This window comes from Molothrus aeneus, chromosome Z, assembly GCF_037042795.1.
Source record: "Molothrus aeneus isolate 106 chromosome Z, BPBGC_Maene_1.0, whole genome shotgun sequence".
Classification (NCBI taxonomy): domain Eukaryota; kingdom Metazoa; phylum Chordata; class Aves; order Passeriformes; family Icteridae; genus Molothrus; species Molothrus aeneus.
The window spans coordinates 42,522,177-42,539,333 of NC_089680.1; the positions used below are offsets into that span (position 1 = coordinate 42,522,177).

A 17,157-nucleotide genomic window follows, 5' to 3' on the forward strand; every position below is an offset into this window, starting at 1 on the left:
GTTATCCCTCACTGTCTGGCACTATTTGGAGGTCTTGCAGTAGTTTCTTACTGTAAGCCTTATTGTCCTCAAAGTTCTAGGTTTGTGGAATAATACCTGGATTTTTCCACATGTTGAAAGCAAAATGGAAATATTAAAAATGTTGGGTTTTTTCCTTGTAGCAGTGGCACAAGTCAGGATGAAGGTCTTTCTGTTTCACTCTGCTAGTGAAGCAAGCTAATCCTATGAGTACAGCCATGGTAATGAAGTCAACAAGGTGCCAAGGTCCAGCCTAGCACAAAGACACAGCAGTGTGTTGCTGGGATTGGCTTTTCTGCCAGTACATAGCTCAGTGTGTTTTTAGGGGCAGAGCACAGGTAGTACCTTGCAGGCAGTCCAACCTGTCCTCTGACAGCTGCACAGGCCTGTGAACAGCACTCTGCCAAGCACCCCCTCTTCTAACATTATCACTCTGCAGCTGATTTTAAAGGCTTGCTGGGAAGGGGTGAGCTCCAGTGGTGCCACTGGCTGTCAGAAGGTGTTCCAAGGGCTTGCCTGGGGCTAGGTCAGTTCAGCAGTTCTCCACTGTGTGTATCTGCAAAGGTGGAAAAGGGTGTCAGCTCTTCCCAGGGTGCAGTGGTCATTTTCCCATTACTTTGCAGCTGGGGGTATTTGATACTCTCTGGTCTTTTTCTGCTGCTTTTCTCCAGTCCACATGGTCATGTTTGTGCCACTATAAGTTACAGTTTGCAAGTAGGGTTGTAGTGGAATTTGAGACTCTATTATCCCAGTTAATTGAGGATGTAATATTTGAGAGCAAGAGGAAGAGTTTATTTTATCTTAAATGTAAACAGCTGCAGGCTTCGTAATTTGTTGGCCAAGTAGCTCTTCATTGATACATATAGTTATTTCTGGAGTCATTTCTGGAGTCATGGTTTAAATGCTTAACACCTTATGCTTGCCTGTGCAAAATGAAGCAGTCTCTAGAGTTGTACCAGGCTAATACGTAACTTTTATGTCCTGTTCCTAAGCAACATCAAGCTGGGTCTGGTGGCAATAACTTGTTTGAGCTCAGGACATAATGGGTACCTCCTTGAGGAGTTCACCATGGCCTGCCACACCAAAGATGGCCTCTGGAAGCACTGGGAATTGTTGCAAAGGGCCGTGGGTTGTTGAAACCAGGGAGCTATCCCTGGAATCCATTGCTGCCTCATGAGTTTCTCTCATGGTCCTCCCAGGGTCAGTGCCCACAGGAGGAGTCATGACACACCATGGCCCAGCCACAGCATCCATTTCTATGAGGTGAGATCTATTCCCCAGCTGGATCAAATCCAACCTTAAATCTGCCACCACCTCTGCCTATACTGGAGCAAGCAAGCCATACCTCCGATCCTTTGCTTTTATCTTGCTCCTATGACCCTGACCCCTTACTTTAATTGTTCACCTCCACCATCTGCTCCAGACAGGTTAGCTTGCTGCTGGCCATTACCTACAGTGTAGGGAGAAGTCTCCTGTCCCTATCCTCAACCCATCATCACTAGCTCATTGTGGGCTCAGCTTCCTTTGGAGCAACCCTGCAGAGTGGTGCTACAGCTGCACCCTTATCAGCAGGATTAACAGACACAGTACTATTCATGGTGTGTGTCCTTGCTCTCCCCTAAGTGTCTCACTCAGAGGAGCTAGAAACAAAGAAAGCTGAAATACCAGACTTTATTGTCTCCCTGAGCAAATGTCATGGGCTTATTCAAGTAGAGGAGAGATGACCCAAGTCTAGTCTAAAACTCTTCCTCCTATGCCTTCCAGTGCTTAGCTTCACCACTCCCCAGAGTCTGTTTATACCCCTGTTACATCCATGACAAATGCACTTCAATTCCTGTAAGCCAGGCAGATAGTGCCACCAGATAGTAGGAGCCCACCTTTCCCCATGCCATTCCGTTCTAGCCCATTGCCTCAAGGTACAACCATCACCCCAGCACTGTCAGAGAGGTACAAACATAAGGCATTCACAGAGCCTGCCTGTGTATACGCACTGTATAAAACCCACAGACAGTCGTGGCCACCTTGTGGTGATCTGCACAAGCTTGTGTTTGTCAGCTGCAGGTAGAAATAGAACTTCATGCAGCTCCCATGCCTCCCTCACCTTGTCTGTCTACCAACCTGGACCGTAGGAGGAAAAAGTGGATTTCAGGTGGATGTCCATCTCCACAACCTCCTCAGGTGTTTCCAAGTTTCTCAAACTCACCTAGTTCATTCTTACCAAGGTTTTGTTACTGGGGAGGCTTCAGGGGTGGCTTCTGGTGAGGACCATAAGCTGCCACCTCATCAGATAGACCCAGTGACAGCCAGCTCCAGAGGGGACTTAACCAATGGCCAAAGTCAAGCCCTCTGTGATATGAGTTTAAATAAAAGCTCTAAGCTATAGTTGCAGTGAGAAAGGAACAAGAGCATATGGGAAAAAGCATCTTGCACCTTCACCAGGTCAGACTCTCCCACCCTTCAACAAGGGCCAGGGACTAACACAACAGAGTTAATCCAGCAAGGATTTCAACAGTATGCTCCTCAAGCCAATTCCTTTCGTGGCTGAAAGCTGCATGTCAATAGAGCACAACACAGAGGAGCTGCTCTACCAGTTGGCATTGGTAAAAAAAAATGCAGTTTTTAGCTTGGTAGATCCAACTAGTTTTAATGTATGAACAGTTAAGAAATTAAACATTGAAATTATTACCAGTACTCTTACTAGAATCATTCCAGAGGGGAATTAAAGTCTTCATTCAGGTCAAGAAAAGAAGGGAAAGCAGATGGCTAGCTGTAGTTGCAGTTAGGTTGACTGCTGCAAGAGATTGGAGATGTGGGTGGTTGAGCACCTCACATGTATGACACACACTTCCTCAAGTGCACAACAGTCCTTTCAGAACCCCTGGATGGAGGTAAGGAGTGTCACTATGCCACTGCAATTTGATCAAGCACAGTTCACATGTCCATTCACTGTGACCTCTTGGCCCTTCCTTTCATGTTAGTCCTCTCTTATTAAGCTTAATTATTCCAGCTATGTGTTTTAATTGCTGTACTCAAGGAAGTACTTCTCATCCTGTTGGCCAGCCCATTATAAGCAAGCTATGTAACAGGCCTGCATACAAAAACATCTTGTTTTTCTTGTTTGACAGCAAGGGACACATCCCACCTATTTCATACCCAAATGACACAGACTGTAGTCATTGCTTGAGGGGCAAAACTTCTTCCTGAAACCCTTATTCCCAAAAGAAACCTTTCTATGTTGTTTTTTCTCTGCCACATACATCAAGTCTACCAAACATTCAAGTCAGTTAGCTATCTACCCACTTCCCTCTTACAGGCATCTTTGCACATCATTGGATCAAAGCAGCTAATTCTGTTCATGCAAGACCACAGAGTTTAATGAAGGAGTGAATGCTGTGCTACTGCCTGGCACACAGCAATACTGGCCTCACACCTTCACACAGAAAAACAAACAAAAAAATGCACCTAGCCAGCTCTCTATTACTTAATACTTGTGGGAGGGCATATGCCCTATGCTTTAGCAAGGATATTCATACTCATTCCATTTAGAACAAAACCTTTGTATACCTAGGCTTGTTAAAGACTGAAACACCCACCCTGTCCTTGCCTGCTGAAAGATTCAAGCCAGTTCCCATCCTGAACTAGATTTCTCTCCTCCCAGGGTTCCTAGGACGAGTTCCCAGGCTCCTTATATATAACCAAAACAAAGCATAGGCTTTGCTTTCCATCCTTGGCAAGGATCAACTACAGTCACATTCTGGTATAACTTTGCATTTGAGGACTATGTGTTTCCTTTAGAGAAAGTTTACCTAACATGGAGATCCTCACTGCATATTCCTCAAAGAGCCAAGCCTTAAAGAACACTTTTCAAATTAGGCTATGCAAGTTATTTTCATCACAGTATGCCTACATACCAGTTCTTGGGAGGGGAAGATACTGCAGCACAGGAAGCTGAACTCACTGCTGTTTTAAGAACTGCTTTGCACCCCTTGCTTCAGCACAAGCGGTATTCCAGCTATTCTGGTCTTTCCAATCACAACTTGAATTTCCAGTCACTGTCACCTGGATTGTCCAAGGCTACTGCTGAGTATAATTTTACTAAAAAACTAAACGAAGTATTAAGTTAAATTCAACACACAAGCAGCAAAGCACCACTGACCACACTTTTCCTCTGCAACAACCTGGTCTGGTCTTGCCTCAGCAGAAATACTGTATGTGGTAGCACACTTCAGTATTATTTAAGGATGAAGTGGGATGCCAGGGCCTCTTATTGAACTTCATCTGGAACTTTCAGCAGGAATTTTTTTAACCTTTCTTGTTCACAGTTACTGCCCAAAGAGATTAAGTAGGGCATGCAGAAACTGCTTTCAAAAGCAATGCTTGTTTGCAGATAGCATGTGTTCATAGTGCATTCTTGCTACAGCTTCATTTTATTCTCTCCTCACTAGTCTGTTCATGGCACCCACCACTTGGGGTAGTGGTTTCCCATTTACCTTTGAACAGTTCAAACATGCAGCTGCACTTCTCTTAGTCAAATAGCCAGAACAATATGGAAAATATTTTCCATGTTCTTCTCATTGCATAATCACAACTCAGAACTTACATCCAAGAAGAGCCTTGATGGCTCACTCTCAAGTAAAGGGTGTGGCCACTTCTTGGACTAGAAAAATCTTGTTTCAAATTAGGAACATATACATTAAGCTGTTCAAGGCTCCCAGTCCTCCAGAGCCATCAAGAAATTCATGCATGCCTGTGAAGTGAGTGTAAGGCTGAGTCATGGGTGAGTTTCCTACCACTAAGACAAGAGGCTTATTCATTCCACATTATCTGCATATGCAGCAGGAAGTCTAGGTTTTCCATGAGTGATATTCAGTGAGCAGCACAGCTCACTAAGCTGTACTCACTCATAGCTACAGCCCTGCTCCCTTCTTCACTGAGTTTTTATACAGGACATCCAAGCCAGCAAGGAAGCAATTTTGATACAGTGGAAAAAACACTGTTCCCTTGGTTACAGTGCCAAGAGTAGGTGAATGTCAGGTACAAAAAGGCTGGCAAGTCAGCATTCATCCAGACAGCCTGATTCAAGATTGGAGGACCACAGAGTCCAGTTTACTGTCCAACACAGTGTCAAATATGTTCTGAGAGTGCAACAGTGCAATCAAATGAAAATTACAAGAGTACATAAATCTAAAATTCTCTTGACCATAAGACATTACAAGTTTTACTTTTTCAGTCATTTGTTCCAGACTAATGCCTAGGAACAAAGCAGCCCAACTCAGACTAACACACTTCTTTACTAATAGAACCAGAAAGTACACATACAAATGGCAAGGTAAATTGAAAAGGCAAAAAGACAGCAAGTCCAAGTCCTACCTTGCACTTCCATGGTAGGATTGGTATAATGCTCTGGAAGGACAAGTCTGAGCTCTGAACTCTAAAATGCAGCTTGAAACATTTTAAAAATCTTTTAACTAAAAAGATGTAATGAAAGAAAGAAGTATGCCACCCAGTGACTACTCTCTTTTCTCCAACTCCTCTTTTGGTACTTGTAAACTAGATTATAGCATAGCGACTGCCATCTGAGTAGGGTGGCAGCAGACTCCTCCTAAAGCAACTGTCATGGATCCCAAGCCAACAATAGATGAGGTTGCCTTTGAGAAGTCTTTGTACACAGACAGTACTCTTTTAACACAGCAAAACCTGACACTCACCTGACATTATGAAATTCTTAAGCTTTTTGTTAAACAAACAACAATATCCATAAGTGAAGAGTTTATACTTTATTTTATTCATATACATGGACCAAGAAGATAGTTTGTATCATTTAATCTAGCTAGCTTGTTTATTTTTTTTTAAGTAGAAAAGTTGCAGGCTGTAATTTAGCCAAAGCAGTCACACTTCAATGTCTTCATGGCTGGAGATTAGAGTAGACTTTTAATGGTCTCTTCCAGCTTCTCTTTATTGGCCCCAGAGAACTCCTGCACCTGTAAAGAGAGATTGATTTTTAGAACTGCATTCAATGCTTCTTAACATTAGTTGCAGAGCATCCAGTTCCATACACACCTATTCAACTCTGCTAAAAACTAAAATTTTTCCCACTCTCAAAACACAGAGTATTTTGCAGATGTTCATATATTTATTTCCTACTCAATTCAACTCATGCAAAAGTTGAGACAGAAGACTATCAAACTTCACTTCCAGACTACCATTAATCCTGGGTCAGTATTATGTTAGACTCAAAAAGAGGCTTGAAGGGATTCTGAAGGTCCCCACATATCAAAGGTAGCTCTAAGTCACCTTGAGTTGCTCAGGGCCCTACCAATCAAGTTCTGGAAGGACTATTCCAAATGACCTACCCTTGTGCCTGGCTTCTCCTGTGAGAAATTATCTTCTTGCTACTTATAGAGCAGAAAGATAGAGGCAACATTCATCAGCTGTTTTAATAACTGCAGCTCTGTCCTCCTGCATCTACAGGGATGGAAGGCAGAGAGCAGACTACACTACAGGCCATGAAACTGCTTGCTTGATACAAAAAGCCACACATTGACTGTCACACTGTAATCACAATTCTTCCAATGACATCATGAAGTTGCAGAAGTTCAGTCTAACAGAACTGTCAAAGGTTCATACTGACCCCATACTGAACTGAAAGTCACCCTACCTGTGACACTCAACTACCCAAGGTGCAATTCCATCACCTTCAGTCACAAAACTTACACCCAAAGCACTGTTTTCCTTCAGAAAAGCCTACCTTCAGCTTGCTTAGCAAACTAGAAGCCTAAAGACAACACAATCAGCTCAGCAAGTTCATGCAGAGAGCTACTCAAACTACCCTGCACAGGCAGCACACTGTGCTGTCAGAGCACAATCTGCATCCCATCTCATCCATCTCTTGGCAGAGCAGACAAAAGAGGTCAGCTCAGTCCTTAAAGAGGGACAGGACCTTCACGTCAAAGGTTATACAGCCTCTCTGTGAAATAAACTAAACAGCTGCTTGTTGTATATAACCTCAACCAGGTTAGAGACTTCTGATTGGGCAGGATTCCATAGGCACCTATAGTCATTTCTCTCTTCAAAACAAGCTGCACCCAGATAACAAACACTGGCCAAGTAAAAGGCAGGGTGCTAGGCAGATAGACAGGGTGTTAAACAGTCTTAACACAGACATCTCACCCCATGGTCTCTCATGAAACTGTCTGTAAGATTGACTTGTAACTAACTCAGTTCACTGCCTGTGAACAACAGAGTTTGCATCACCAGTTAACTGCTGGTTACATCTGCTGTGGTACTAAGATGAACTTGCTTGCTCTCAGGAGTGTCTTAATGCTAGTGGTACCATAGAGACATAATCAAGAGAAAGCAGACTAAGTAGTCCAACATTCCCAATCTTCTTTCAAGTGTTTATCTTTCCTGCCCCAGTTCCAAAAAGGCAGAGCCTACCTTCTCTCCATTCTTGTAGAACTGGAACGTTGGCATGCACTTCACATCACAGTGTGAAGCAACATCCTGGAAGAGACAAAAAACCATCTTCAACTGGGCATTCTTAAGTATGTTAAATTTAGAACCCATTCTAGCTGACTTCTGTTTAGGTGATGGAGTAAAGCCATTGCTGTTCAAGACAAAGCAAAAGAACTTCTGCTAGTTCATCACTAGCAAAACCAGTGCAGTGTTAACATCTCCCTGAAGTAAACCTTAAAGATCCCTTCTTCAACACTTAATTCATGCAATAGCAAAAACCTTAACCTGTACTCTGTGCTTGGAAAAAGCCAGACTTCCGCATCAAAACATGTTTGCTTGTAAGACTCAAGAGCCCTGTGGCAACTCTTGGGCTTCCACATGATATTTTTCAAGTACCTATTTGACAATGTTGAAACTGCAATACAGCAGACATTATATTGCACTTAATTCAAGACCTAATTTCATTTTTAATGAAAGAGGAAAAAGTGCCAAGAGCAGTGGAGGGACCAGAAAGATCAGTAGTTGTGAACCATTAGGTTTAAGGAAGATTGCATCAAAGCAGCTTAAGACCTTAGACCAACACTCCTTCCCAAAGTAAAGGGTCATTGCTTCCAAGTTATCCAACACATGCCATAGGACTTCAAGAGTGCTGATAACCAGCAGATAGTTAGTTCTGTTCAGGTGTTCCCTGCAAAAAAACTAATTCTTTCCAGCTAAATCCCTATGTTTCAATTTTAAGTTGAAGTAAACTCTTGTTTTGTTTTAGATTTTGATTCAAAATGTGTGAAGACATTTTGAATTCTTGGCTGTCACTTGCATCAAGTCCTTAGCTGTCCTCCTTCAGGACCACCCCAGACCTTACCTGGGCATCATCCACATCGATTTCTATGAATATCACATCACCATACTTCTCACACAAACTCTAGAAAGAAATAAAAAGAATTATGCAGTTACAGTGTCCCAGGAAAGCTTCCTGAAAAGATGCATTTGTATAAATGGAAAGCCTGGTGCTGCTTAAACTGCTAGTGAAACATGCTTTATCATCTTAAAGCAGCTATTTGACTACCAGAGCAAAAATTTTCTGTTCTGCTGCTGACTGTTTCTGGAGGAGTCTGTGGAAACACATTCTCCCCACAAAGACCCAAAATATGCTAAGACATAGGTGGAAGGCCTTCTCTTGCAGCCTTCAGCTAATCACCCAATGATGCTACAGCTTCTCATACCTTATCAGGAGATAACACGGCCACCTAAACACAGCTGGAGGAGTTACATTAACCGTGTACAGAAGGTTGCAATGCAACTGGCAGGTCTCCATGTACCCAAAATGCATGTAAGCACCAGGACAAAAGCTAAACCTCATATTAGTTCCCAGCTATATCAATGGTCAGTCTATTTCACTTGGTAGACTTAAAATCGCATAAGGCAAAAGAACTTTCCTCCATGTTCAAGCAACACAAACATTTATATACAATTTAATGCAGAAATAAACCCAGAAAAACTACTTACGTGGAAAAAGGGCTTGATCATTTTGCATGGTCCACACCATGTGGCAGAGAAATCAACTACTATAAGCTTCTCACCAGCAGATTGCAGTTCTGCCTGAAATTCAACCTACAAAAAAAAAAAAAACACAACACATTGATGATTTCCCCCTCCTTTCCTAAATGATTTAAGACTAATCCCAGTGCTGGCTTGCTCTCAGACCTAACACACTAATCATTATGGCAAGTCTTAAACACTTAACTGGGTTATTTGTACCATCATTTGTGCTTCAGTATGAATTGTTTTTCTTGGTGCTAGCAGCAGTCAGTGTCCTATGTCTCACTAATTAGAAAACAACCACAATGCTCAAACTCATGGAATTGTGGAAACAAGATAGAAATTCTCTACTCATGATGCTCAACTCTGACAGCTCTGTGTTATCCCCAAAATACGATCCTTAGATTTTATAATCCATTTTCTCATTTCATCTTGGCAGTAAGGCTTTCATCTTCATCTGGAACAGACTTTCATCTGCAGAATTTGGAAAGGACAGACACAAACCTTTGTACAGTTATCCACTCTGGTGACTTTTCCAATCAATGGCTAACATTGAAATTATATTGTGTGTTTTATTCTAAAGCATGTTTTTGAAAGCAACCTCATAGGATAGTTATTTTGCCAAGTGAACCCACATTTGACATCATTAGCCAAAGCAATGCTACACATACTACACAAGTAGCAATGCTACTACTACTACATAGACTACACAAGTAAACACCCAATACTTATTCTGAGTCTTCCAGTCTGTGTTGCACTTAGTCACACAAATCATCTCTGGACAATATTTCTTGGAACTAAACATCTTACATGCCATTACTCATTTTTGCTGGTCAAAAAGTGAATGCTTTAACAGAACTGAAAGACATTAAAAGCAATAAATACTTGCATCCTAGCAAAAGGCAAACAAATATCTCAAGCAGAAGCAGAAAGTGCTGATCACCTACATTCTGATACTGTCTATGTCAAAGAAAGTACAAGCCACTTCAGTAATTTTCAACTTTGTTGTCTTGGCAATCAAGCTTCAGGAGAGCTGTTGGTATAAATTTAAAAAGAGAGCTGCTTTAGTCTCTCCCAGCTTAATGGAGCAAAGCACTGGAATCCTGTCAGCAACAGCTAACTGAAAGCAGTATGGTTACTGCCAGACGTACACAGGTGTTCGTTTTGAAGTGCAGGGGTTAACTAATTCATACCTGGTTCTGCAATCAGCCACAATAAGCTGCAACTTGACTCTAGTAAGCTAAAGAATGCCACGCAGTTGAGGAGCCAAAGTCAAACTGGACATGAATATATTTAACAAGGAAGCAGAGATCCTGCATGAGCATTCTTATGTATGCATAATCCTATGTGAAAGTCTTCACAGCTTCCTGTAACTTCAAATACACTCAGCATTACATCTCCCTGTTAACAGACTTCCCTCTCCACATAGCTCTCTTCAGAGGCACATAGTGGTTTTTCTATCCTTGCATCTTGGACAGTCACAGTCTACTCTGCTACAAGACCAATAGTAACACTCCACCTACTCTCATTCTGAAAGAGACAGGAACAGTCAAGTTTTCCTGTCTCCCTAGGTTCCCCTACTCCTGTACTGACATAGTATGCATTCCTGTGCCCATTCCCACCTACAATGTTTTAGTGTTCCTGCACACAGCAATCCATACTCACTGCTCCCTCCCAGTACTTATAAATTCCTCAATCAAGCTTCACTACTTTTGGCCTTGAAATCCTGCTATTGATTTTTGGTATAGCTTCTCAGACCTCTGCACTGTAAGAACACCACTCTATTGAATCCAATTCCACAGCTGCCAGTTAGACCATCCTATTTTAACCCCTAAGTCTCCTATCCAGCTGCATAATTACTGTATTCTGTCAAAGGAAGCCAGCTTTGGAATGTGTTCATCATATGGTCACACACCTGAGGTTTGTTATTGCACAAAACAAAGGGAAAGTGGGACAGCATCATAATTACAGCTGGTCACATATATCATTCACCACTGGTGACCTGGTCCAGACTACAAATCAGGTGTTACCCTGCAAATCATCTCTACTATCAGCCAAAATTGTTGCAGGACAGTGAAATAAGATGCTGGGTCCAAAGGTGTTACCCCTGCAAGTTAAAAAATATTGAAACAGTGAGAAGTTCTGAAGGTTTTTCTAGTGAGCTTAATTTCCCTGGAGGAAGGAAGACAGTAGTAGCAGGCGCAAAACAAAAAACAAGCTGCTTGACCAGTCCAACTGACTTCACTAGTTGTCTTTAATGTTAACTGTAAAGTGACAAGCTTTTTTTTGAAAAACTAAATCTCTGTTACCAGAAGGGGAACCTGCCATCACAAGCCTATTTCTCATGCTTTGTTAAACAGCATTTTCTCCAGGTAGCAGCTCACTAGGGGAAACCTCAGCTAGCATGCTGGTCAATATCGGTTTGTTCTTTGTGGCGATGTTTTTTCTGGGAGGGGGGGGTTTTGGTTTGTTTTTTTGTTTGTTTGTTTTTCCCTTAAATATTTAACTACAACCTCTCTGAGCACACACAAGACCCCGTTTTACTTGTATTGTCATTCAGCAGAAAAGGGCATGCTACCTTCAACAAACACAAAGTAAGAAGCTCTAACAATGAAAAGTCTCTAGTGGCCCAAAGGTTCCCAGCACCAGGTAGGGCTCCAAAAAGGAGGCTGCTGGCCTCCTTCAGATGGTGCTGAAAGGAGGAGTCTGCTGCCCTCAGCAACAGATAATACAGGTCCATACTATCTGGCTTATTTGATTAAAGCTTGGTTGTAAACATTTTCAACACATATCAAGTCACCCTTGAACTGCCCAATCATCGGCTGACTGCCAATGGTTACTATGTAATTTAGTGAGGCTTTTAAATACAGAAGCTAGCATAAACAAAGCAAAGGTTCAACTGCCTGAAGTCCCTAGCACAGGCCACTTCTAAAATTATCACTTATAGGAAAAGCTGCAATTTTTCAGCATTTTCTTTAACTTAAATAACAAGAGAGGCAGCTAGAATGAAGAGGAAAGCTTTGGCAGCCACAATAAGTGGCTTTTTAAATTTTTACACCTCATTAGCTTTGACTATAAAAGGCAGTATGTCCCATGGTAAAACCCTCTTACAAGTTACACTAGTCACTCATCTCAGGGCCACTAAAAAACGACCAATACAGCTCCCTCTGTACTGCTATAGCAGGTACTACAGAGGGATCAGTCAAGCGCCCTGATAGTAGACATTCTTCAGAAGCTAGTCTGTTTCTGAAGAGGTGTGCAGGGAAAAGGGCCACCTCTATCTAGCTCTCACTCACCGAAGTGCAGACAGTGCAAGAATGGGCTTTCCCCTTTGTATACAAGAAGAATACAAACCTGTTTTACTGAAAACCAGAATTAATCCAGAAATCCCAGCTGCACTGTGCTTGAATACTCTGGGTGTCACTGATGTTAAAATGCTGTTGTCAGCATGACTGTTGAGCTCACACTGTCCATGAACACGTAACCAAAGTTCGCTTTAACTACAGCAGACTATTAAAAAAGGCTCATAGCTAGGACAATAGCAGAAGCCTAGCTAACTTAGAGCAGAGCCAGATTTGACTTGCCATGTTTAACCTGTTCCTGCGTGTAACAAAAACCTTGACCCTTACACCAAAAGTTTGCCCCTTCTGTGCCACCATAAACAGAGAAGGGGGAAGAGATACAAAGCAGAACAACAATTCCAGGTTGCGGAATTCACACACCATTCTCTCTCAAGGACCTGAATGGAAAGGCATTTCGTTCCTCTCAAGGAGCTTCCTGCATTCACCGGTTTTTGAGCCGTGGTCACAAGTGTTAGTTTGTATATTTATGTATCAGATCCCACCACTCGTGCGGTCCAGTGGGAGAGGTCTGACATGCCTTTCATTTTTAAAGTGAAGAAGAGCACAGCCTAGAAAACAAACTTGGATGCGTGAGACACTGGAAAGACAGAGGTCTCGAAATAATTTGAGGTGCAGATGTGTGGGGGAAGGGGCAGGTCAGGCCTGGCTCTCGTGAGGCAGTGCACTGCCCCATACCCCCCATGCCTAGAGCCCGTATCCCAGACACACGGCATCTGCCTGTCATGGGCACACTGGAGGCAAGGGGTTTTTAAGGCCAAACTTGCTGCTAGCGTATGTCTTGACCCTTCCTCCTCTTGGAATTTCTATTAGCTGAACACTGCTGGGACCCAGCAGTTAGTAGCTATATGGGCCCTTTTTAATGTCTTTTCTCTCTTTTCGTCTTCTAATTCTCTCCTCACAGAATTTTTAAGTAACTTGAAATCAAACAGATTTAGAGTTTGCTAAGTTGAAGGGGCCATGTTAATGCTTTGAGAAGTGTTTTATGTTGACCGAATGTTGCATTAAACCTTTTGCCAAAATTCCCTGATTTTCTAAAGTCGCCAGTAAAGTCTTTTTTTGTTGTTTTAACCTCTTGAGAATATCTTTGATGGTATTTCTCCTGTGTCTAAGAGTACAAGAACAACTCTAAGCCCTGTTAAAGACCTTGTTGAGCAACTTTTTGGGGCCTTACAGGATGCCCACACAGCATCACTTGCAGATGCCTCAAAATGAGATCAAACTGATACTTGCAGCAAATTTCAAGTTCAAAAAGGTGAGACTAGCCCAACAGGATTTTTCCTGAAATGAAGAGCTTGCTAAGTTTGCATGGAGAATATTTTTTGAGACTTGGGTTCCTAAGTTACAGCTAACAAAAACTCTATTGTTGTCTATCAACCACATCGGCTGCTGTGCACAAGACCACACGCTATTTCATCACCAGCAGAGTATTCTCCATGTGTCGGTCTAGGCTTTATTACTATTTTGTATCTCAGAGCCACAGATGTGTTTGCATTCACAGAACCATCCAAACAGTGATGTGCTGCATTAGGGTTGTGAATATGTCAGACAGCACCATAACAAGGGAAATACTTCTTATGACAGCAACTTCTGCTGCTTAAGTATGGGGAATCGGGTCTAGCAGCGCCTTTCAAGTCAAGAATGGATGAACTTTTCCATTATGTCCTGCTCCGAAATGCAACAGAACTTAGGCCAAAATCTAAGAAAGCCACTTGGTCCCCTACACGCTATCAGTACATAAGCCAAACAGGACTGCTAAATTAAGGTACTGAATCACAAAATCAGTTAGGTTGGAAAAGACCTCCGAAATCATCGAGCTGCTCCAAGCTGCGACCCAACACCACACTGTCAACCACACCACAGCACTCAGTGCCACGTCCAGTTCTTCTTTAAACATCGGCGAGGATGGTGACTCAACCATCTCCCTGTGAAGCCCATTCTAACGCCTAATCACCTTGACTTTTCAGAAAGTCCTCCTAAATGTCCATCCTACATCTCCCCTGACGCAGCTTGGGACTGCGTCCTCTCCTCCTGTCGCTCTAGTACCCTGCTGTCCGCTTGAGAAACGGAACGTTTTCTTTAAGGCTTTAAAGTGCGATGAGCAACAACCCGTCATAACGTGAAATTGCATCACCCCCCCTGCTCATGCCGACTCCCCGGAGCCTCAGGTCGCGCAGTTTTTTGTTCCCCCCCTCCGCTCTGGCCGAGCCCTCCGCGCGGCTTCCCCCGTTCGCGCCGCATGGGCGAAGCAGGCTCCGCCTGCCCGGGCAGCACACGGGCTCTCACCCGCCATCTCCCGCAGGCCAAGGCCTCCCGAGAGCCCGGGGCAGCCCGAGCACTGATCCCCGCCTGCCTCGCTGCCCCCAGCAGCGCTCCCTCGCCGTTCGCCCGCCCGCCGGGGAGGGATGCTCGTCCCGCCGTCCGTCCCTCGCACGGCGAAAGGACATGGCCGCCTCGCCCATCGGACTCACCAGGTTGCCCACGATCTTCACCATAGCGGCGACGGCTGGGAAAGGAGGGTCAGTGGCGTAAAGGCAAAGAACCAAGGGCTTCGCTCCCGCACTCGGCTCGGATTCCTCCCTCGCCTCCCGCCGTCCCAGCGCGTCTCCCGCGCCGCCCCGGCCGCCCTTTTATGGTCAGCGCCGCGGCGCGCCGCGCATGCGCGGGGCTCGACCCGCCTCCTGCCGCTCCCCGCGCGCCCCCGCCCACGGCGCCGCTGGGGCCCGGGGTCGCCGGGGGCCCCGCTGAGGGGAGTGAGGGGAGGTGAGCTCAGCTGCGCCCGCAGGCCCGGCCGGGCGGGGAGAGTGCGTCCCTGCCGGCTGCCATGGGGACGGGGCAGCAGCAGCGGAAGAAAGGAAAGCCCAGGAAGGTTGGAAAAGTGCTGTGTAACGATGAGCAGGAAGTGCTCTACCCTCCCTCTCCCCCCCCCGCGTCCCCCCGCGGAGCGGCCCTGCCTGACGCGGCGTTTTGCTCGCCTTACGAGAAAGGGAGCTCGTGTTGCCCGTAATGCGGGCAGAGTGGGGCTGCTGCAAAGCTGGAAGGCGGGAATAAATCACGGGAATATTTTTTTTTCCCTTTTTTCCCCTTGTTGTTTTCCTTCCCACCACCAAAAGCACGGAGTGGCGCCGTTTCTCTGTGGGATGTGGGCCCTTCTGCAGCGCAGAAGGCTCAGCCAGGCGAGCGGTGCTTGCCCGGGGTTAAACACTGACCGTCTCCCCTAGCTCCCCTCATGGAGGGACTCAGCCAGGACCAGAAAGACTCCTCATGGGAACAACTTAGCCTTCCCATCCGAGGGGACTCCTTGGTGGAACCTTAAGTTCCCATCTATCTTTATTTCTCTGTGTTTTAGAGACATCCTTTGTTTCACCACGTGCTGCACCACTGCCCACCCCACAGTGCAAAACAGGTCTGCCACAGCCCTGCTCTCCTTCTGTTGCGCCGGTAGGGTTTAATGTTGGACTCTGGACGTTGCTGACTCCAGCGCCCACTGCACGGAACACAGAAAAGGTTAGGCGTTGGGATATTGGTGCCGGGTGTGTTACAAATGCAGGTTTTAGCAGCTGGGTTACCGGCCTGTGAAAGATTTGCTCTGGGATACATCTGAGCAGAGGATGGGAAGAGTTAGTGCGGGTCCTGGATAAAAAAATTACACTTCTTCCTGAAAAATAAAACAAAAGACAGTTTTCCTTGAGTACAGGTACCAACGCATCCCAACAGGATGTGCTCTCATATGTTGCTTTACTTGTGGTGGAAACTGAGTAAGTAATTTTAAGTGTGTGGTCTACTCCTGCAGCAGAACTAGTAAGCTCTTTTCTGGCCCTGTGGTTGCATCCCCTTTGCTCAACTTTAGTTGCACCACAGCAGGCCACCTCCTGTCTAGCTCTTTCTAGACCTGATAGGTTTTGTCTGCTGGAAGCACTTTGAATGCTGCTCTCCCTGCTTCTTCCCCCTCCTGTTAGATGCCATAAGCTTCCGCTTTTTTTCTTTGGTGGCATCGCTAGAGGAGCCAGGAAGCAGCATCGTGAAGGCTTGGTGTTTTCTGTTGGCATTCATATTTTCTTCCTTGCTGCCCTTGTGTCCGTGTGCCTGTGGCTGACAGACACAGCTGGTACATGTACCCTGTGCTGCTTTGGGGAGGTGCAACTGCTGCCAATGGCTCAAGAGAAAGCAGGAATTCCTCATCAGGCAAGGCACCTTGCTCTGCAACTGGCTGCCTGGCAGGATAAAATGAGAAGCCCAGACTACCTTCAAAGTCCAACTCCTGAATGCCCCATCTCAGCCAAGCATTGTGTGGCTGGTGCAGAAGCCAGTGCAAGCAAAGGCAGGGAACAACCCACCCAGATAATAAATTCTTATAAACCAACAGCTTTCTAAAGGCAAGTGTGGGTGGGTAAACCCTATCTAAACTAGAAGGAGAAGTGTTTCCCTTCTCAGGTGCCATATATGGCCACTTGTCTCCTGCTGTGCTCAGTCACTTGACTTGACAGGCTTAGGCATACAGCAGTTTGAAGTCCAACATGTTGCTGTAGGATTGTTGTATGGATGCCTAAAATAACTGGACAGTAATATAATTTATGTGATCTGTGCTTGATTCTTAGACCATAGTAATTACTATCATGACAGAACATAATAAAAATGGTACAGAGGAATGTGTGTCCTCTAAATCGGGAAAAAAAATCTACACCCCCAGAAAACACACCCTGTTTTCTTATTATTTTTGCATTTTGTTTTTTAAACTGTGGAATGTCTCATTGTTTAGCTCAACAATGCTGTAGCTGTCCCATGT

At 44.6% G+C, this 17,157-nt stretch overlaps 1 protein-coding gene across 1 annotated transcript; it reads right to left on the reverse strand.

The window, feature by feature from the left end:
* Window positions 1-5,776: 5,776 nt before the first annotated feature.
* On the reverse strand, window positions 5,777-15,001 carry LOC136568856 (thioredoxin). Its single transcript, XM_066569063.1, has 5 exons — window positions 14,843-15,001; window positions 8,980-9,084; window positions 8,336-8,395; window positions 7,456-7,521; window positions 5,777-5,999 (listed from the first exon to the last, which is right to left on the reverse strand). Exons 1-5 carry the CDS (start codon window positions 14,864-14,866, stop codon window positions 5,937-5,939), a joined length of 318 nt encoding a protein of 105 aa, XP_066425160.1. The 5' UTR covers window positions 14,867-15,001; the 3' UTR covers window positions 5,777-5,936.
* Window positions 15,002-17,157: the final 2,156 nt, after the last annotated feature.